Below are 22,449 nucleotides of genomic sequence, written 5' to 3'. Positions count from 1 at the left end.
ATCCTGTGCCCCCTGTATACCTTAGGTAGGTCTGCAAGAGTGTGATGGATGGATACACATACAGCTGCCATTCTCAGAACAGGATGGAGAGGAAATAGGGAGACCTATGGCAGCTTCACTGTGCCGTGCAGCTTGTTGGTGTACTTTATTTGCATGCGTTTTCTGCCTACTGAGGATGCCCACCCAAGCAGATGTTGCTATCCAGCTCCCTGATGGGACCCCTCTGTCCCACCCCCCGTGGAGCCTGCTCGTCTCTGGGCACAGGCGGCGGAGGGGGTCCTGGAGTGGATACAACACGGACTCAAAGTATCTAGACACAGGAGGCTCAAACTTGCTGGAATAATCCCGGGTTTATTGTCTGTCGTCCATCCGGGGCAAGAGAGAGAGCGAAATGCTCTGGATCTTATCTCTTATACCAGGGGGCAGGGGTGATTAGGGGATGCAGGGAGGTCACAGCCAATGGGAAGGGGGGGGAGGGAAAGAAGGTTTTCAGGTAGGAACTAACATTACACAAACCAAAGGTGAGTTTTACCCTTGGGAGGTACCAAGATTTCTAGATGCACTACAACACCTCACCCTTTTCTGTTATACAAAAATGAGAAACATGGATTTGAGTAAGAGGTAGGTTATTTCAAAAAAAGGAAACAGAAATTTTTTAAAACATATTCGCAGCCAAAGTATGCAGGTCAGGGGCAAGAGAGGTTTCTTCTTGCTCTCTTCAGCGGCGTCTTCTCTTGGAAGCAACAGCCACTTGCTTCTCTTCTCTTCTTGCTGGTGCTGGATTCTTTGGAATAAAAGGTTTTACCCATTTCTGAGGGATCCATCGGGGGCCTGAAGGGGTGGATACACACGCGTAACCACGCCCCCAGGTGACAAGTTCATAGGGACCCTTGGTTTGCCAAGTTTCAGGGTCCCTGATTAACACCGGTGGATGCTGTGACAATTTAAACTGATCACCACTGTTAAAATGCCGAGTTACAGGAGGATTCATGTTTTCAAATGAGCAGTTTAGGAAATTAATAGTAAACAGAGCTTTACATAGTTTCTGTTGAGGAGACATCCACACTGCTTCGCTACCTTGCCTGGCTAGGACTTGTTTGAGCGTCTGGTGTGTACGCTCGATTACAGCCTGACCTGTGGGGGAGTGGGGGATGCCAGTTTTATGTTCCACTCCCCACTGCTGGACAAATTCCAGGAACTCCTTGGATTTATACGCTGGGCCATTATCTGTTTTAATTTCTTTAGGGATTCCCAATACAGAAAAGGCCTGTACTAAGTGTTGTTTAGCATGCACAGACTTTTCTCCTGCATGAGCAGAGGCATACACCGCTCCCGAGTATGTATCGATACTCACATGTACATACTTCAGGCGACCAAAACTGGGAATGTGAGTGATATCTGTTTGCCACACTTCACAGCTCTTAAGGCCTCTGGGATTAACCCCGATGCCTAATGATGGCACTGCCTGGAGCTGACAATTGGGACAAGTAGCCACGATGGCTTTGGCTTGATTCCGTGTCAGCTGGAACTGACGAATCAGTCCTGGCACATTTTGATGATATTGTTGGTGACTTATTTTTGCCTGCTGAAACACATCAGGGAGACATACCTTTTCGGCTGGGGCAGCAAGGGAATCAGCCTTCCGGTTCCCCTCAGCGATTTCACCTGGCAATGAGGTGTGCGATCTTATATGCATCACATAGAAAGGTTGTTCTCTATTCGAGACTAAGTAAATCAGTTTTGAAAGCAATCTAAAGAGATGTTTGTTCTCAATGTCCTTGAGAACTGCCTGTTCCGCTCTGGACACCACTCCTGCTACGTAGGCTGAGTCAGTAACTAAATTAATCGGTTCTGAAAATTTTTCAAAGGCTCTCACGACCGCAGCTAGTTCAGCTATCTGGGGTGACCCCTCTACAAACTCAACATCAGCTTCCCAAAGCTGAGTCTGTGGATTTCTCCAAGTCATCACCGACTTGTGAGATGTCCCAGATGCATCAGTGAACACTGTGAGAGCTTTGAGTGGCCTCCGGCTCCTTTTCTCACGAGGAATGAGATGGAATTCCTCATGAAACAATTTGTGTGATGGTGCATGAACAGAAATTTGCCCACTATAGCTGTCCAGAGCTAACTGGAGGTTAGCATTGCTCTGCAGCAGATGCTCAAACATCTCTTTGGTCAGTCTCTCAGGGGAGTTTTTCCCTTCTCCAGAGAGCCTGACTGGGAGGTGAATACACATAAAGTCACAACCTGCCAGTTCCCGCAGCCTTACCCTGGCCTTTTGAATCAGCTGAGCCATCAGCTCTTGTGGCTTGGTGATAGTCTTGGGTCTTTGATGGGAGAGGAAGACCCATTCTATTATTAAGAGTGGATCTCTCTGCCCTTCAGCCCATTGGAATATTAACCCATGTAGGTGTGGCAATTTTCCCAGGACAATAAATTTGAAAGGCAGCTCAGGTTTGAAGCGGTGTGCCTGTCTTTCTGTCAAGGCCTTTTGTGCCTTTTCAATTACAGTTTTCGCTGCTGGAGTTAACACTCTGGGAGACAGTAACTCTCTCTCCCCTTTTAATAAATTGAGTAGGGGGCCCAGGTCTTCATTGGTGAGACCTAGCCAGGGTCTGACCCAGTTTAGTGACTCGCATAGAGAATGAAGATCTGCTAGAGTTTTAGGATTACCAATAATTTCCAATTTTTGTGGAACAACAGTCCGTGCTGTAATTTGCAGGCCCAGATATTTCCAAGGTGGCATCCTCTGAACTTTGTCTTCCTGCAATTGGAATCCAGCAGAGGTTAAAACTTTAACCACTAGGTCAAGGGTGTCTTTCAGTATGTTGTTAATGGGACAGCATATTAAAATATCGTCCATATAATGCAAAATGATAGCCTCTCTCTTTTCAGCACGCACTGAGGACAGCAATGACCCCACATACCACTGGCAGATGAAGGGGCTGGCTTTCATCCCCTGAGGTAATACTGTCCAGTGGTACCGTTTCATTGGGGCTTCCCTGTTAATGGTAGGAATGGAAAAGGCAAACCTTGGTGCATCCTCTGGATGCAGGGGAATTTGAAAAAAGCAATCTTTAATATCCAGTACTGCTAGTAGCCAATCTTGTGGTAGCATGGTTGGGGAGGGCATTCCTGGTTGGAGAGATCCCATGTCTTGTATTTTTTTGTTTATTTCTCTTAAATCTTGAAGGAGACGCCATTTATCTTTCCCTGGCTTTTTTATTACAAACACCGGGGAATTCCAAGGGCTGGTTGTTTCTACTATGTGTCCCTTAGCCAATTCTTCTTCTACTAATTTTTCTAGCGCCCCAAGTTTTTGTTTGCTGAGAGGCCACTGGTTCACCCAAATTGGATCATTATCTAGCCAAGATAATTTTTGGACAGGACGCTCTACAGTGGCCTCTATCAAAAATCCTGAGTTGTCTCAGGAATAGTGAGTTTCAGCAAGGTGATTCAGCTACAGGTGGAACCCTTTCCTTGTATGGTTTCTAAGCAGAACTGCTCGTGTAGGTGGTGCTTCCTCTTTTTTAATGACTTTTTGTAGCTAGGGCCTTGGAGTGGTTTGCAAAATTTTCCTTGCTTTGTGAGGAGAATATCGTAGTTAGCAAAAATTTAGAGGTGAGTAGAAATTGATAAGGAGCAGTGTGAGAAGGTGGGGAAAGGTGCATGACTATGGACTGTTTTTGCAAACCTTTGAATGCTTTTGCAGTTACACAAGATAAATGGCCATCAATTCTTCTGACTGCAAATTCAAGGACCTGTTACAAGTTTTAAGGACATTTTTCCTTTTAGATCCAGTGTTATGTAGTGAGGTGGTGCATTTGTTGTATGATGCAAAGTTTATGATGCAGAATCTTCCCGCAAAGCCACCCACCAACAATTAGAAACAGACATGTTGGCCAAACCTATGTTGCTGCAAATAAAATGGATGAATTGCAATTGTCCTGTCACAGGATGCAATTGGTTTGGTATAGCTTGATGAATTTGCTTTAAATGAAATAGATGTTATTTCAAAGTGTCTGCCTTGCTAATGTGGAAATTACATTATAATTGCTTCTCTTGTTGAAATGAACCTCAAAGAGATTGTTAGGCCTTTGAAAAAAACCAAATAAATATGGTAAGTTTCTTAAATGTATACAATAGCTGTGGACAAGATTAGAGTTCTTCCTTGCAAAAATTTTAAGTGGCATCTTTTAGCTACGGTATTTGAAGACTGCTCATGGAGGTGAAGTATTCTTATTAGAGTAGTTGCAGTGCAGTCATTGTGTACAAACTGGCTTTAGGGACAATAGTTTTTATTAGTTCCAATGGTGAATCAAAAATTAATAAGATCTCCTTTTAAATCTTCTCATGCTGAAGGTTTTAATGTCCTTTGGATGTCTGCATTTTTTTTCTAAACAATCACAGTTTCTTTCCTATGAATCACTAACAAAGTGATGAGGATGAGGTGTTTCTGTTGTAAGAACAAAGGACTCTTCATCTAAGGCTTAATTGTGATGTTTGTGGAAATGATAATTGTAGGCAGCCTGGTCTTAACCAATAAATACAGAGAACCAACTAAAAGAGGAACATGGCACTTAGAGTGGCAGTTTCTAACTGTCTTAGTTTTTGTTGGTAGCAAAATCCGAACTGTATTATTTTTGAAATTTAATAGTTGCTAGATTGTAAGAAAAAGAGGTGAAGAACAAGTAGATTCTAACTGCATAATTAACATTGTCTGCATGTCTTCGGGGATGAATCCTGAAAAAGAGAAAAATAAGGTAAACATCAGATTTGATCAGATATGAAAATTATTTTATAGAACTTTATAATGCAGGAAAAGCTCATAAATTATTATGCATAATAATGTCTAAAACATTGTGTGATTTTATAAAAACTTTTGTTTAATTGTGTAGTGTCGGAGAAACATAACCATTTATAAAATACAGAAATGTACTTTGAATTACACTCTAAAATCTGAAAAGGTACAATCAAGTCTAGTTAGAGCACTGTGGTCAATAGTTCCATGGATAAGAGTATATTTCAAACATCTAGAACACTACTCAGTTTTTACTTCTCTGGGAGTACAGAAAATATGAAAATTTTTTCGTGTGAATTGATACAATCTCGTGTCCATGTCTCAGATATATGCTAGAATATAATTCAGTTGATTCTGATAATTCAGTAATAAACGTAAGTGACGTCAGGATTTAGAAAAGATCATGTCTGTTCCTTCTAGCATAATACAACCTAAGTAGACAATGTATTGAACAGAAATTTAATATGGAGAAGACAGTTAATGATGCTTGCATTCTTAGGGATAAAGCTTTTAAAAGTTGGGCTGCTGTGAAATTTTCCAGTTCCTCTACTATTGTTGTTGCAACACAGCAAATTGCAAAAAGGGAAACTTTTGTAGGGAATAAAGGTAGTTTTGGATTATTTTATGTCTGTGGCTTGTTGGAACAAAATTTGTAGCTGAAGTAAAGAGTTATAAATTATCAAAAACAAGTTGAGAAGCTTCAAAACATGATCCCTTAAGTAATGCTTGAGAGGACACCAGTCTGAAAGGTATGAGAATGGCAGATGTTCTACTCCATGTGAGTAACTCCATTTTCAAAACTAGAAAAATTAAGAGGAAAAAGCTTCTTCAGAAAGTTTAGTTCAGAAAGTTTCTTTAGTTTGTACTAGTAGAGCAGGGAAGTGTTTGAAGTGTCAGAGGACACAGGAACTGTTTCCCACTTACATCTAGTTATGGATGCATTTCAGTAAATTCAAAGCAGTTGTCTCATGCTGTCATTGTTTACGTAGGTGTGACTGGAGATGATAACTGCTGCAGCAAAACTTCTTTGTTCTGAGAAAATGTAATTTCATTTGTAATTTCAATAACCTTACAGAATACTGCTAATACAGCAGTTTTCACATACTTTTACACATATTCTCATGAAATGTTTGTATTTACAACACGGGTGAGGAACAAGAACATCACTGGTAGCTTTCATCCTGAATTATTAAAGTGATATTTCCCATCAGCTTTATAGGCTGTTAAGCCTGCTCATTTAATGAAATTGGACTTCAAACCTTGTCCAGCAAAAAGTTTTTTATGCATTTTGGGATAAACTGTCCAGGGTTGTTTCAGCTGTTACGACTACTGAAGGTTTACCAGAAACCCAGTCACCAGGGCATATTCAATTGTCAGGCTTTTCTCAGTTAACACTACAGTCTTTTATAGGTTTCCCTGTAGAAGAGACATTGTATTCATGTAATAAATCATTATGTCCTGTGCTTTCCCGGGTGTCTCTCCTAGTACCCAGCTTTCATTTCTCAAGAGGTTTACCTCACCCTCACCCTTATGACTGCCCATTCTTACGTGTGACAGTATTTAATCAATTTCACATTTATATATGGCATTTAATGGTCTTCATAATTTTTTTTTGCAACATTGCTAAAAGCATTATGGACTAATTAGAAGCAAACACACCTGCTCATCTGCTCTTATATATGTCAGAAATTTAAATGTTGCAGTAAAATTCCGGATGTGACGCAAACTCCAATGAAGACAATAGTAGACAGGCAAATATTGAATACGTGAAAGTATAAATAATACAAACCTATTTTAGACCATCCTTTTGGCTGAGATAGCACAGTTGTTGTCCTATTACTCATCTTATTTAATTTCAGTCTTTCAAGGTTATGCATCTCTCCCCGTAAACAGTGACAAATGCAAACCCACATTTATACAGCATCATTTCCCTAGCCTCTTTCTGTCTTGTTTTGGAGATGGTTTTTTTTCACTTCAAGCAACATTTTTTTAAAATTTTTTTCCCCTTTCCCTGGTGGTCATGTATGTCCACCTTCGAGACAGCCAAATGAACAAAATTCCTGTTTAAATTCTTACAGGATTTTCATTTTATGCAGAGCAGCAGGAGGAATGTTGTGCCTTTTCTGGTGCAGAGCTAAATTTCCCACCAGAACCATATGTCTGCAAAGCGCACCTTCTCTCTCCCTCAGTGGATCCCAAGGGAAGTGAGCAAGAAATGTGGCAACTGCCTCCTTTCAGCTACAGGCAAGTATAGCAGGACATTTTTGTGACATCTACACCACTAAAGATGGCACTTCACTTTCAGTCCAGTAAACCAAAGATGCCAGGTGACTTTCAACAGAGACACTGATACATAGTGCTGCTTCCCTTCTCACCAGTAACACCCTCCGGGTGGTTGCAGGAGCAACTCAATTCACTGTTGTCTTGTAAAGGTATTTGGAAACCTTCTCAAAAAAAAAGGACCAAGTGACAATGCCAGAGGCACCTACTTAGAGGACTACAGGGTTTCTCTACTGACCAAATGCTGCTTTCAGTTCTAACTGAAAAAAAAAGCAGCCAGAGCCAAGCTTTATTTGCCTTAGATAAACCCTTGGTTGAGGAGTTGAAAGCACTTCTCTGGCTATCAGTAAAACTGGGTCTTGGATGAGAACGTTAGATGGGCTTGCTGGATTGCACTTAAAGTCTGAGCCCTTCAGTTTTGCAATCACTGTTTGCAGCGCTGTGAACCTTCAGTCTTAGCACTTGTGAGCAGTAGTAAAGGCATGGTCTTGATCCAGATTCCATAGCCACATTTTCATTGTGTGCTGTGGGAAACACCAGCTTTTTCCCTGCAGCTGCCATGGCTGTGTCAGCTGTAGTTTACTGTAATGTAAAACTCTCTGTAGTAACTTTTGGCTAGTCAGCTTTGCTATGGTGATTCTGCTGATACCAGCAGAAAGCTCAGTGTGGATTGCATAAGTGAAGAGGACAGAGGATTGTGATTGGACTGCAAAAGGCATCTCAACTGGTATGTAGTGAGTATACTGATGAATAACTTTGACCAGGAAGAAAAAGGCAGAATTAGGTCTGGTATGATATGCACACTAAAACTGGGTAATACAGACCTACCACCTTTATTAATTCTGATTTATATTCCTGTAGCCCTTCAGGACTCCTGATCCTGTTGATACCAGTTCTGTATAAAGAGAATAGAAAATATGTAGTCTAAATTACTGAAGAGTTTTCCATTCCCATAGAACAATTAGAATGGAAAACAAGGAGGAATTATGTAGGATCAGAACAAGTGATCTTGGCTTACCAGAGTCTGCCGTACCTTCACTGGTTTTGCTAGGCTTTGTAGTAAGTAAAAGCCTAAACAAAGAAGGAGAAAGTTTTAAAAGAAAACTATATATTAGATTTATATGTTTCTAGGGAGCTTTTACTATGTAAATAGATGATGCAAAGGATCTTGTCTGAAAGAGCTTATTAGAGCTGAAATCCATGAGGAGTCACAAAATATTGTGACTGAGGGCAAATGTTCTGTATATGATGCTATAGAGAAGGGACTACATCAACAAAGAGCAGAATAACATTCTAAGAATGACAGGCAAAGAAAATAACCTTTGCAGCAGAAAGTGTATAAGACATAGTTTGAGGTGTATAAGACATAGTTTGCTTTGTTAAAGCAGTTGAAAGGAGGCTTGCAATAATTCAGAACTAAGTGCCAAGAGGAGGGACTTTGCAGAAGATAGCGAAAGTTGCAATTTTTGATGCCTGAAAGTAAAGTGAAAGACATCACGAAGTAATAGTCATTCTTTTTTCTGAGGGTCATGTTTAAAAATTTTGTTCAGTTGCTAAATTTAAAGTATAATTTAAAATACACTTAATTTCATCTTTCTTCTCTTTCCCTTTTCAAATAGCACAGGCTTGACATCAATGCCTGATGACATAATTTTTCCCCCCTCAATTTAATCCATCCTTCCATTCAATTTTTTTAAGGAGTATCTATCATCATTTAGGCTTATGTAACAGAGAAAATTATAATCCTACTAGTGTTTAACAGCTGCCTAACCGTATATGAGTAAAATGCCAACATACACTTCTACTTACATTTCTATCAAAGAAACTCACTTTCTAGGCATCAAAGAGGACTAGAGAGGAGAATGGCTTTCACGGACTGTTGTGTGCCTGCCCGAGCATTTGAACTTTAGGTGTCATTCTTTGTCCTTAACAAGAACAGCATATTTAGAATTAAAGATACGAAGAATGTCCTTAAGTTGCTTGCAGTCACATCATATTGTTTTCATAAGGGACAACAGCTAAATAGATTGTCAATCAAAGTGAGTTCTGTCCTGTGCAAATGGTTGTGAGCCTAATGCTAAAGGTTGTACTGCTCATAAATGCAAATTCTACATCAGCATCAGAGAGCTGATGCCACTGTGAAGTCCAGAATTTGTTGATTTGCTCAGCTGAAAGACTGTGGATATGTTCATTTTCAGACTTCTTACTTTTACTGTAGACTAATATGCTACACTTCATATCAAGCAAGAAATACTGTGCATTCAGGATGAAGTTCCTCTTCTGATCCTGGCAAACAGGAAATAGGCATTGCTCAGCTCATCACCTAATCTTGCCTGTTCTTAAATCTGTGATCTTTAGGGGCTTCTCATGCTTTACTAGATAATTTCACTCATTCAACTTGTACATGCTTTCAGGAAAATAGAAGAATTCAGGTACATCAGCTTTTAAAATGGGTGGTTGCTGGCAAATGCTTGATCATAGTGTACTTAAACACCATCAAATAAATAGATGATTAATTCTGTTATTACCTGTTTCCACTAAGTGGAGCAAATGAACAATGTAGTCAGACCTTAGCCTTGGCTTATCAATTTGCTTACACTGCATGTGTTGTAATAATTTCTGTCCTAAGTGCCCTTAAAATCAGGCTGCTTACCAAGCCAAAACACACTGCAAGAGCTCTGTAATGCAGGAGATGGCCAGGCAGCTGATTAAGGAGTGTGAATTCCAGATAGAATTGATATGTGCTTTGATACCTGAAAATTCCTGCCTTTTTCATTTTCTTCATCTTACATATAATTCTTCGGAACAAGAGCTTGGAGCAATGATTTATTATTTACTTCAAAACTAGATTAAAATAATGATGTTGAAAGTTATAAAATGCAGCAATCAAACATAAGACTTAGTAGTATTTTATTCTCTTGAAAATGCCTCCCGCAGTTGAAATAATTATTAGTACTTTTACTTAGTTTGGGTAATTTTAATAAGCAAGTAGCTGATGCATTACGTAGTATTGGTATAACAAACTGGGAATGTAAGCTGACCTACTGATTTTTCTGTGAATCAGCATATTTGAAAAACATGGCAAGCATCATGCACACAACGCTACCATTTTTTTTAAGTAACTATATTGCTTCCATTTAATTTCTGTAATTTTGAATCAGTCTCACTTTATTAGTACTTTTAAGGATGTTGAGCTCTCTAGGGGAGCCATGTAATACTACAGGTTGCTGTAACATAAAATATTAATTAGTTTCTTATAGTTCAAATGGAATTTTAGTCTATGTCTTAAGCTGCTATGGGTGATTTTTTTTTCCCCCTTCATAGTACTGTGAAATGTAAACATGCAGGTAGTATAATACTTCCTTCGTCTGTAGAAATACTAAAAGAGCTCATGCTCGTGTCCTGAGATCCCATCATATACCACAAAACCAAGAGGATTAAACTGGATCTAGAGTACCTTGCCATCACAATAAGCTGTTCTGGAGATGAGGAAGATAGCTGTACATACACACCATAGAGGTGGTTGTCACAGCTTGCCAGTGACAGTATTGCAATGCTGCAGGCAGTATATTTTATATGAGACATTGAACTCCCACTTATGACAGCATTTGGCCCTTACAGCTGATGTGCCACATGGAAAAAGCATGGGACTTAATCACAAAGGCTGGAATGATTTTGCCTCAGACCAAACTCTTCTGACTGCCACCATTCCTGTAGCCTTTTTGAGGGGTATTGGGAAAGAGCTTCTAGTATTTCTCTCCCCCAGTAAATTGTCTTAAACAGGTGTTTTGTGCCAATGGGGTCTATATTAATAAGCTCATTTCCATCCCAGATTTCTTGCTGTGAGCAGACAGAACTCCGGTTATGTCATTAAATCAACATCTGGCTCTGGTTTTCCTGACATACTGAACCAAAAAGTGTCTGCTTTTATCTTCATTTCCTTGCTATTATATGGGGTAATTTATTTGCCTACAGAGAAGTCTTCTGCATATTAGCATTTCCCTTGACAGGAAGAAGACCTAAAGATCACTTTTTCTGTTTTCTGGGGAGATAGGACATGTTAGAGCATCTTCTGCCTTGTGCTCTCTTCAGAAGGCTCATGGGCTTCTGAAGTGCTTAGCCTTAAGCTGTGTGGGCTGTATTCTTCTTTTTTAACTGTTAGTGGGGTCTGGAAAAGTAAAAGAACTTTTAGCACCATTTTGATTCATGGAGAGAGCAAAACTTCAAGTAAATTCCCATGAACTTCCATCATCACAAGACTGGACAATAGAATAACAGATAATAGGAAAGGCTTAGTATTGAGGACAGGAAAGAAGCAGGAATTGAAGCAAAATTATGAAGGACTCATTTGAAAGAATGCTGAGAGCTGTTGAGGATGGAAGATGAGAACTAATTGCAGAAAATGAGGTTCTTGAGAGGAATTGGGTGGGTTTCTTGGAACAATCTACCAGGGAAATGGAGAAATTATTAATTGAAGGCTTTCACAGAATTCATTGTGTGCTTCAGTAAGTACACAGAGAGACGAGATCCAGATTTTTAAGGAAACGTGGAAAAGGGGTTTCCAGTGAGTTAATTTATTTTGCAGTCTCTGTGTGTTTATTGATGGATTTTGTATTTTGAAATTTTTACTGAATTTTCTGGAGAGGGTAGGGCAGTTACAGATATGGGGCATAGAGAATAAAATCATGGAAGAAATACAGAATTAATAGAAGAAAGCTCTCTGAAAGAAAATGTATTAAGCTTCAATGAGAAACAATGAGAGATTGTTTTATTTTTGAGAGGAACTGACTCAAGTGCCATAAGAACTACATTGGAGTGAACCTGCAAGTTAAATGTAGCCTCATGTATTTAATGAGATATTTATACTTTTTTATAAAGGATCTGTAAAAATTTGTTTATTAAACCAAAATATTAAGGTAGCAGAATTTATAAATAATTTAAAGGAAATTATACCTCTAGATGTGTATAATTGACACTGCTTATTATCTGTCTCATTTTAGCCTCCTTTCTGCTTCACCTGCCCCTTAAGGAGACATGTAAATTTGTGATGCTGATAAAGGCACTGTCATTCCCAAGAGGCAGGCACCTTCTGGAATTAGCCTGTTGTGCACTTGCATGCTCATGTATATACATGCATGTGTGTACGTATCTACAGCACAAATTAGAAAACTGGTGTTTTCTCCATCCAAGTTTTGAAGGCATGGTCCTGTGTATGTGTTCTATTTTATATGGTAATAAGATAAGCAGAAATAATATAGGAAAAGATCACTGACAGACTCAGAACAATAGGAAAATGTACTAAAGTGAATAAATATTTATGTTACTATTATTTCTAGGCCCTACAGAAAATCCTAAGAAACTTTTCTTTTTTGTGTGCATGTGCTAAATACTAATCAGTCTTATTTCTTCTTTAGCAGTTGCTGTAACCTTGAGAAAATTTTTACGAACAGGGTACTCTGTAACTAACATTCTCGGCTTAAAAAGTTGTTTTTATAAACCCCTTTATTTATGCATTATAAATGGTATGTGTTCAAATTTTCAACCCCTGAAGGAGAAAAATGAGCATAACATTTAAATGATGCCATTCACTAATTATTTTGACAGTTTACCAGCCTGTAAATGATGACTTTTCATAATACTCTGAAATGAAATAGCTGTAGCATGTTCACTGTGTTTACCTGGGATGAACCACATGATGCCTTCCATACTTCTACAGGAAAGGAGAAACTTCCTCTAAAAACTCAGCAAAATGCAGTAGTAACATCTTGGGGGTTTGTTTTATTGTTTTCAGGGTGCTGGGTGCACTGCACTGGTGGTAGCTGTGGTGGCAAGGAAGTTAGAACTTACCAAAGCTGAAAAACATGTGCATAATTTCATGATGGACACCCAGCTAACTAAAAGAGTAAGTCACATTTTATATTCACATCTGAAAAGGAATACTGTATATTAATTTATTTCTGCATTTGCTTGTAAGTAGTCTCCTGCTTGGTACCCTTGTTGAACTTTATCATGGGTGTTATTTTGCAAGATTAGAAATTGAATGCCTTGAGTTCTCTAAATTGAGGGCAGCTGCAAGTTGTCAGCAAACTTTAAGGATTTGAATAGGGTCCTTGTAACTGGAAGGTATTTGGTGTTAATTAGTTAATAGTCTAGTTTCACAGCAGTTAAGTGCTGTGAAACTAGGCTATCGTATTAAACCAAAAGCTTTTGTGTGGCTTATGAAAACTTTTTTTTTGTAGCTAAAATAGGTGAAATGATAGATAAAAACAAAAATTTCAAGCTATGAGAGATATTCATAAGTAAACAACATATTCAGGATTCAGGATATTCAGGAGTGAGGCAGTCTTTCCAACTGCTTTTCATACACAATGGTTTATTTAACAGCACACAGTACTGAAGGACCCTGAAAAGTTTGTATATATTATTTTTAGAAGAGACTATTTTTTTTACAAAATAGAAATCATTGTTATTTGTAGAAATATTTTAAATGAAAGAAAAAGCAGCAACCAAGGCAATAGAAATCTTTGCAGAAACAAACAGGTCAGTGTTGAGGGAACAAGAAAATGAGTAGTAGCTGTACAGTCCACTCAACTTGTTTAGTGTTTCTTATTGGAAAGAACCAATGTGGAGACAAAGGTCCTTGTAATCACAGTGGGAACTCAGCAGAGTTTCCCCTTACTGAGGGTGCAGAGGGATGTCAGTGCCCGAGATGGAGACAGTAGTTCTGCTCCAGGTCAGGAGGAGGCTGGCTGCCCTGGCACAGCTCCATGCAGCTCTGCACTGCCACAGGTCCTGTGCTGCAGAGATCCCTGTCCTACCCCCACGTGCTGTGTTTCTCAGAACACTGCCCTGGCTATGCTGGCTCTCATTTCTGTGCTGCTCACCACTAACAGCCTGTATCTCCTCTAAGGAGTCACAATGAGGAAAAACTAAGGATGAGTGGGAAGACAGTTCTTATATAGGTATAAAGGGTGTCTGACAAGGTATCTTTCTGAGCTTGTTGATTTACATTCCTGTTGTGGTCAGTTAAGGTCTTGTTGATACTAGACCACAGAAAACAATTTGTCCCTTTCTAATGCATGTACTTTTCTAGCGGTATCTGACAGCTGAGCCCAAAATGTGCCTCAGAGATTGGCCAGATTTTGTGTCTGGTCTTTATTTATGCCTCTTGACATTTGTTTTGTTCATCCATTTTTTCATATAAATCTCAATGTTAGCCTAGTATTTTATCCAAGTGGTGCTTTCATAGCTTCAGACTCCTGAAACTCAAAGCACGTGAAAAGTGAATCACGCAAACAAATCCGAGATGCAAATCAAATCATAAATCCTGCAGATGCTGGGGAGCTTTCCTCACAGCCTGAAGATAGCCATACCTTGTAGAAAAGCTACTTAGGGATTGTGAGGAGGTCACTAAACCATGGTTGTGTTTTCAGTGAAAACAGGACAAGGTTCTCCAACACTTAGCCAATCCAATCTCCAACAATCTTAGCCGTTTACTTAGCTCTGACACTGCAGTTACTGGCATGATGTAAAGCTGGAGGGAGAGAAAATAAAGATGAAAAATCACGACAATTTTTCTTTCCAAGTAACCTAGTCATTCAGCCATTAATCAACATTGCATTCAAATTATTTGTATGTTTTTAAGCGTTCTTGAAAATTTTGTAGGGTTTAGTAAAGAACTGTAGGTACTCTTCACATTTTATGGAAAGCCTCATTTAAAAAAAGTCAAGGTACTTTTTAAATAGAACTCTGCCCACATTAATTGACAACATATTTTTTTCATCTTCTTGGAGAATGTTATTAAAAAAAAAAAAAGAAAAAAAATTAAAGGGAAAAAGTGCTCAAACAGCTCTGGAAGTTTAAAAGACTTAAATTGCTTAGAGAACTTAGTAGTGCTAACCATAGAACAAGAAAGAAAGAAAGGTTGTGGTCCTATTGAATACCCCTAATTAACATACAGATAATGCATTAGTATTTTTTCACTGTAATTTATATTGCCATAAACACCAAAGAGTTCCAACTTTTTGAAGAGGAAAAATTATTCTGGATGCAGAAAGATTTGATCCAAACATCACATCTATATTAAAAGGAAACTGCTCTGCAGTCCCCTTAATCCCGTTGTTGCTATCTTCCCTCAGTGCTGCAGCTTCATGACGTACCCACTTCCCACAGTTAAGACAGCATTTCAAAAGCTTTAGGAATAGTTAATAACAGAAAAGTGAAAACATAACATAATACTACTTTTGTCAGCCTTGTGTTTTTCTTTTATTAAACAGGTGAAAAATGCAGCGGCCAATGTACTCAGGGAAACATGGTTAATTTATAAAAACACAAAGCTGGTTAAAAAAATTGACCATGCAAAAGTAAGGAAACATCAACGCAAATTCTTGCAAGCTATTCATCAGTAAGTACTATTTTGCTTTGTTTTTCCTCTCAAGGTGTTTTCTCTGTTAGTTTCCTTCTCTCTCAGTCACTCTTAGTCCCATCCTGCCCCCTCCCTCGTCTCCCCCCACCATTCCCTTCCCTTCATAGAAGATAGAATCTGGAGGTTGATTTTCTTTCAGAGTAAGACAAAGGTTTTACTGTATTACATGTTTACAATAAAATGAAAAGGTACGCTAACAGTTTATGCCATATAAACTGGTCGATGTTTTTCAGAAGTGTCTCACGCTTCTTGAATTGTCTAAGACTTTTTTTGTTTTTTGCACTGAGACTATCTTTTGTTTTTATGCATTTGCTTCCAGGTAGAAAGATGCAAACTACAATAGAAGAAGGAAATTTTTTTAAAAAAATCTTTGTATTAGATGCTTTAATATTTTCAAATCAGAATGATGTGACAGAAGACAGTATGTATGTAGTGTTTAATGAAAAGAATATTCATCAAGTATCATTTCATGGCCCACCAGCATTTAGTTGCCTTTTTCCACTATATATTCTCAGTGCACAAGATCAAATGTTGGTATGTCAGCTATGACCCCTCCCATCTCTTCTAGAAAATTTGAGTGTGAGCCAATAGTTGAGTCCATTGAACACCTCTGGCATTATTCAAGTGAGTTCTTCCCCGTTACTTGAGGGTTTGAAAACAAGTCTGAGACCTAAAACTGGTAGTAGGATTAAGCTGTGCCATGGTATTACCAAACTACAAGTGTTTATCTAAAATTTACAGTATGTATTTGTCATAAAGCACATCCAAATGAGCAGAATTGCACAATGGTTACTATTCCTTGAATGCCATGGGAGGAAAAACCCGAGTTTTGTCCTCAGGAACCAGAATTCTTTTGAGGAACAGTCAGGATCTTCTTGTCTGTTCTATTTGTTATCCCCAGCCATCCTGACGGAGCCATTTGTACAGCCGATGAAGATAGTTCCCATGAGTTACAGGGAAAATGTAGATAAATTAAGTTTAATTTCAAACTGATGGTTTCAAAACTTTTGAGTGTAGGTCCGTACCTGAGACAACCACTGAAGAGATGTGAGGGAAGCATCTATGATGAAAAGAACATCTATGCAGTGTCTTGTAGGAGAGACAGGAAGGAAAGGCTGGGTTTACTCATTTCCTATTAGTAAATTTAGACTAACAATCATTCTTTCTCTCATAGCAATGTTTTAAAGCAGTAGGTAGCTAAGCTTAAGCTAAGAAATATTCTGTAAGCCTTGATGACTGTATTACACTTAGCAAACTTTCAAGATAAAATGTTACTGTGTCATTGTGGAAACACTTTGAGGAGTAAAAAGACAGCAGAAGTTAAGGTGTTTTTATGTGTATATAAAAGGTATATTTTTATATAGCAGTTTGGCCATCCTGCTTAGCTTAAAGGATTGGGAGGTGGAGGGGAGTGGCAGGGGGTCTGGGGAGAGGATGGCATGTCGTGTGTGTCCTTGCTGGACTTGAATCCTTGATTGTAAAGGTTAACATTAACATTTTAACTTTACTATTTATTTTGTGTGTGTGTGTTCGTGTGTCTGTGTGTGTATGAGCACATGTGTTCAGAAAAGAATCTAAAAAGCACAGCAGGCTCGATCTCCAGCTTTTTATATCACATGAGCTCAGAAGAACTTTGCAGGATATAAAGTGTGTTCTGCCCCTCTCTTAAAAATTAATCAATCAGGTGGACTGAAGAAGGTGGCATCAGTAACTTTTTTCTATATGTGTCAGCTAGATTGCACAGCTATCTTAATCATTTCTCTTTATCTTTTACCACTTCGCACTACAGGTCCAAAACTTTTGTGTTCAGGAAAACAAACAAAAGATAATTTTTTCAATATACTGAAGAATGCACCATGGATGAAAACATTGCACTACCACTTTCCTTTCTTCCTGTAGCTGAATTGATGGATGCAAATTAATTTTTCATCCCTTTGCATCTTTACTCTTTCTCAAGTGACTTACGGATACCTTTCCGTAGTCTTGAGTTTTGTTCGGTCCCCCTCCTTCACCTTCAAACCATTTCACTGGAGACAAAAATAAAAGGAGTTGCATTTCAGGGCCAGTTTTATAAAATAAACCAGACTAGATCATGATAACAGTCATGGTCGCAGCTCTAAAATATGTTCAGCTGGTCTGGGTGTTCTGTTTCTCATGCACACTAGAGAAGATGAAGGTGAAATCATATAAAGGCATGCTATGTATTGTATAAATAAGAGAATCTACAGAGAATAATTAATGGTAAGGCTTGAAGATATTGCACATTCCTTTATCATGAATGCAAGTGAGTTAGACTCCTTCTGAGGCAGCTACTGATCAAAAGTTGCAACTCCTTAGGAGTTTCTACCTGCTGAATCGAGCCCACTGTGCCCATTTGGTTGTTTTAGTATATTTTACACTTTGTTTTCTTTTGTTTTGTCTTTTTTTCAACAAAATGAAAATAGAGCTCGGAAGTAAGTTGTATAAGCTGTTCCTTTCTAAACTTGCAGAATTTACCACTGTCTGCATGCAGAAAATAGAGTTTTTATTTGTGAACTTCAGTGGTCTGATTGCTGCCATGGAAACGTGATCCAGAATCATGGTCTTTTTCTGTGATAAGTGAAGTTCATAAAATCCAAATTTTATCTTAATGAATTATGCTATGAAAGTCTGTTGGTTTCCATTAAATCCGGCTGCTGCAGCTAAAGACTTGCCATATCTGTACATTCTTACAGCCTGTGGTAGGTGTTGGGTTGGTTACCATGAAGAATTATCATGTTGGTGTCAAATGGTACTTGTACTACTACAATAATAATGAACTTCCTGGAATTTTAAATTTAAAATACTGATTGTCAAACAGATGAGTCAATGAATCTTAACAAAAAAAGCAGAAAGCACATAATTCTGCAAATTATTTGAGAGAATGGTCACCAAAACACTGGGGCTGTCATTCTCCAGTGAAATCATTTCGTTTGAATAATTATTCTGTTCTGACACTGTGATGATATAATTCTGTACCTCGGAGACTCCTTCATATTCTTTGCTTTAAAAAAACTCCACCTTGTAGCCTCTAAAAACACCACTCCTACAGTCTGCGTTTATGTTGTGTTCTGAAAGAGGCTTCCAGGGGAAGAAGACCACATGACATTTCAGTAACAAACTCCTGGAATGCCAGTTTTATATGATCAGTTAATTTCTACCTTAACGGAGTTATTTCCACTTAAATTTTAAAGATATTTTTAAATGACATTTCACTCTCTACAACTTACTTTCTCATACCTTTTAGCCTAGATATGAAAGGAAATGCTTGTGAGCTAAAGAGATGAAAGAAACTTTCTGGTTTGGGAATACCTTCATTAGGGTTTTCTTTAAACTGGCTTTCTAATACCATCACTGAGAAATGGGCACTAGCAACCCATCTATCACAAAATGCTGCCAAACTTAATTCTATTTGACAGCTAACCAAATTGTTATTTTGGTTGGCCCTTGGCACACTGGTAGACTGAAGTGGTATCTTATCACACATTGTTTATAAATTGATACCTGGGTATCAAAACCCCATTTCCTGCTCTAGAACAGCCAGAAAAGTCATTGAAAGTCCAAGTATGCATCTGTTATGAGATTTTGAGTAAATGAATCATACTTCAGGAAGAAATTGTCTGTTTGTGAAAGTCAAATCTACAAACCACTCCCCTAGTAGTTAATCTGGAAAACATGGGGTTTGTCTCAGGGAATATATAAGAAGGGTCATATATCTTGCAAAAAATGTGCATAACCAACAATAATGCAGACAGGTATTTGTCAAAGAAAAACATGTACCCTTGCTGTTCCTATCATAGTTTTTCAATGCAGTAGTTTAAATAGTGCTTTGAAAATGAATGATGTAAATTTGAAATGTAATCATATTTAGATACACAAATTATCTAAGAAAACCAAATGTATTGGCAAGCATGTTGGTTATTTAGCTGCTGGACAGATGGAAGTTCTGTTTAAAGTAAGGAGAAACTCACTTATCACTGTATGTTCATCAGGTTCCAACACCTGCTAACCCAATCCATTTCCGACAGAACAGGGCTAATACCTGTATCTAGTCATGTAGGCATGGGAAGATTCTTGATTACTACAACAATAATGACAAAAAAACTGTTGTTCTATGTTTCTTCCTATATCTACTTGTCACGATACTGAGGCTTTGGGGAATGTTTTGGCTTTCTTTCATGTAGTCTGGATAAATTGTTATCTTCCTTTTTGAATTCAACTTTGACCATGGCAAATGGTATTCTCAAGGACATCACATTTCCCTGCTCTTTCCTTTTTTGCGGTGTTGAAGAAGCATGCTTCTCATTGTAGCAGGCACATGACCGATTCTGACTCTACACAAAGTAGTCAAGGCATTGTCCATGCAGTTATTTGCTCTCGTAAGTTTTGTGCATGCTCTCTAGAAATCCTAGTATGATGTCATACAAAAAAAAAGAAAATCTGACTTAAAATTCCACTTTGTAGATTAAGAAGTGTAAAAATGGAACAAAGGAAACTGAATGATCAAGCCAACACTTTGGTGGACCTGGCAAAGGTTAGTAGGCATTTACTGTTATTTCAAGAGTTTTTAAGTGAGAACATTATGCATTCTTTGTGCAAATATTGTTAACAAGGTTGTTATTTGTAGCAAATGAAAATACGTTTGTGTTTTGTGGTAGCAGCTACTGAAAGAAACATCCTGATGAAAGTTTGAGTGTGCCATATTTATTTATTTTTCTGTACATTTGAAAAAGACTTCACAATTGAGAGGCTGATCCTGAGAGCTCCTGAGGTGACTGCGGTGGTCGTGGTAAATGCTGAACTGTGAGTGGGCTGTAGTGGTGTAGTGCTGTGTAGTAAGAAGATTTACCATGTGGTGATAGTGATTGTGCCATGATGGACCATAGTAAATAGCGTCTGGACTGAAGTTAGATGTTCTGCTTTCCTGGTCCTGTTGTCTTTTGCAGCAGTAACTTTCGACAAGTCAATTTAGAGCTGCATTTATTTAAGTTTTATAATGAATAATAGCTGCCTACTTTACCAGTATATCATAAGGCTTTGAAAATCTTCTTTAAACAATTTGAGTTGAGGCTATTCAGTTATGAGCTGCTTGCTTATTGTTGCCAGAATTTTTCATAAATATATAATAACTAGAAAGATAGAGGTCTGACTGATAGCATTTTGGATTTCTCATTAGATCATAATACTTAACAGTTACTGTGAGCTTAATTTGAGGCTACAGTAGAAGCATTAATGGGCTCTTCCTAAGGGTTTCTTGTACACCTCTTCATTTACCTCAAAATCCTCCTCAATTACAAGTGCATCAAAGGAAACATTAAACTCTACACTGTTCATTCCCCTCTTGCTTCACAGAACCACCTGATAACTTCAGGTGAAAATGCAATTCACTCTAATGCTTCTGCAACTAATAAGGACTTCTAATATACTATTTTGTGTAGACTTCTTCACTTTCAAGGCTTATGCTAGCATCGTGAAACAGGAGGCAGAGCAATGGTTTATAACACACCTGATACTGAAGTGGTTTACAGTTCAGGCAGTCATTCAATTAATTTTCCTTTCCTTTGGATGGTTCATAAATTTCTGCCAGTTTTTCTACTGAATTACATCCAGTTTTAACTCTAGTTTAAATAATCTGAAGCCTCATTTTATAAGAGGCAGACATTCAGCCATTATTTTTAACCAATTCTAAGTCTCCATGAAATTACTAGTTTCAGATTTCATTTTTACTGAGCATTGTGTCATTTTAAAGTATATTCGATATATTTGCTGTAATTAAACAGTGTTTTGTAGAGGCCAGATAGATTGGAGAGTGCAAAAGTAGAAAAGCATGCAATTGAGTTTTTACTCCTTGCACTACTTTAGAAAAACAATCCGCTCAACTCCTCTTGCTCACAATTCAAGAAAATCCACTCAGTTTAAGCAGCAAGCTAGAGAAAAATGTTTGTGCTTTTCTTAGAAGAATGAAGATATTTAAAACCAGAATCAAGAACAGTTAAGAATGGAGTACATAAGTACAGCCTTCAGTTCCCTGGTAGCTTACACTGACTGTTCAAAAGCCTGAACACCCCCAAGCACCCAAATTTCCAAAAAAAGTCTGGTCTTTAATTGATTGTGACTTTGCTGTGTAAAGTGGTACTAAAAGGCATTACATTTCTGCTCAAGAAATCTGATAGAAATTTTAGTATACTGTAATTGTAATGTACTTGTTACAATACTTGTAAGGTCTCTCTAAACCTTTACTTAAATCCTTCTGCTTTCAGACTCAAAACATCATGTATGACATGATTTCTGACTTAAATGAACGAAGTGAAGATTTTGAGAAGAGAATTGTTACTCTGGAAACTAAACTGGAAACTTTAATTGGTAGCATTCAAGCTCTTCCTGGGCTGATTAGCCAGACAATCAGCCAGCAACAGAGGGAATTCCTCGAGGCTCAGATACAAAATTACGATAAGCATGTTGCCTACAGTGCTGAACGATCACGATCTTTGTCAAGAAGAAGGAGATCATCCTCCACAGCACCACCAACTTCATCAGAGAGTAGCTAGAAGAGAATAAGTTAACCGCAAAATAAAGACTTTTTGCCATCATATGGTCAATATTTTAGCTTTTATTGTAAAGCCCTATGGTTCTAGCCAGCGTTATCTGGGTTCTGATATCAGAATCCTGGAAACCTGAAAACATTTTAGGCCAAAATGAGTGAAAACTCTTCTTTTTTCCCCCCTCCTCCTCTCAGATGCACAGTGAATGCACCTAGTATTGCTATATTAGATTGTTCTTCCTGTAATTTCACTTTTTATTCATGCACTTCAAACAAGCTTTACTACTACAATACATAATCTAATATAACAAATACGTTAATTTCTGCACATAGTTACCTGATTATTTTGACCTAACAACCAAAAAAAAGATCACAATCAAAAGA

General features: G+C 38.1%; 1 protein-coding gene across 2 annotated transcripts in view; it reads left to right on the top strand.

The window, feature by feature from the left end:
- Positions 1-22,114, top strand: part of KCNN2 (potassium calcium-activated channel subfamily N member 2) — a 71,175-nt gene extending 49,061 nt beyond the window's left edge. For both annotated transcript variants that reach the window (XM_086867300.1, XM_086867301.1), the window contains 4 exons: positions 12,873-12,983; positions 15,358-15,485; positions 19,989-20,058; positions 21,785-22,114. In XM_086867300.1, coding sequence (XP_086723426.1) covers positions 12,873-12,983; positions 15,358-15,485; positions 19,989-20,058; positions 21,785-22,072 — 597 coding nt within the window. In that variant the 3' untranslated portion in view covers positions 22,073-22,114. The remainder of the gene's footprint in view (positions 1-12,872; positions 12,984-15,357; positions 15,486-19,988; positions 20,059-21,784) is intronic.
- The last annotated feature ends 335 nt before the right edge of the window (positions 22,115-22,449 follow it).

This window comes from Cyanistes caeruleus, chromosome Z (genome assembly GCF_971803275.1).
Source record: "Cyanistes caeruleus chromosome Z, bCyaCae1.hap1.1, whole genome shotgun sequence".
Lineage (NCBI taxonomy): Eukaryota > Metazoa > Chordata > Aves > Passeriformes > Paridae > Cyanistes > Cyanistes caeruleus.
The sequence above is the reverse complement of the archived record's forward strand: the minus strand, read 5'-3'. Positions and strand labels throughout refer to the sequence as shown.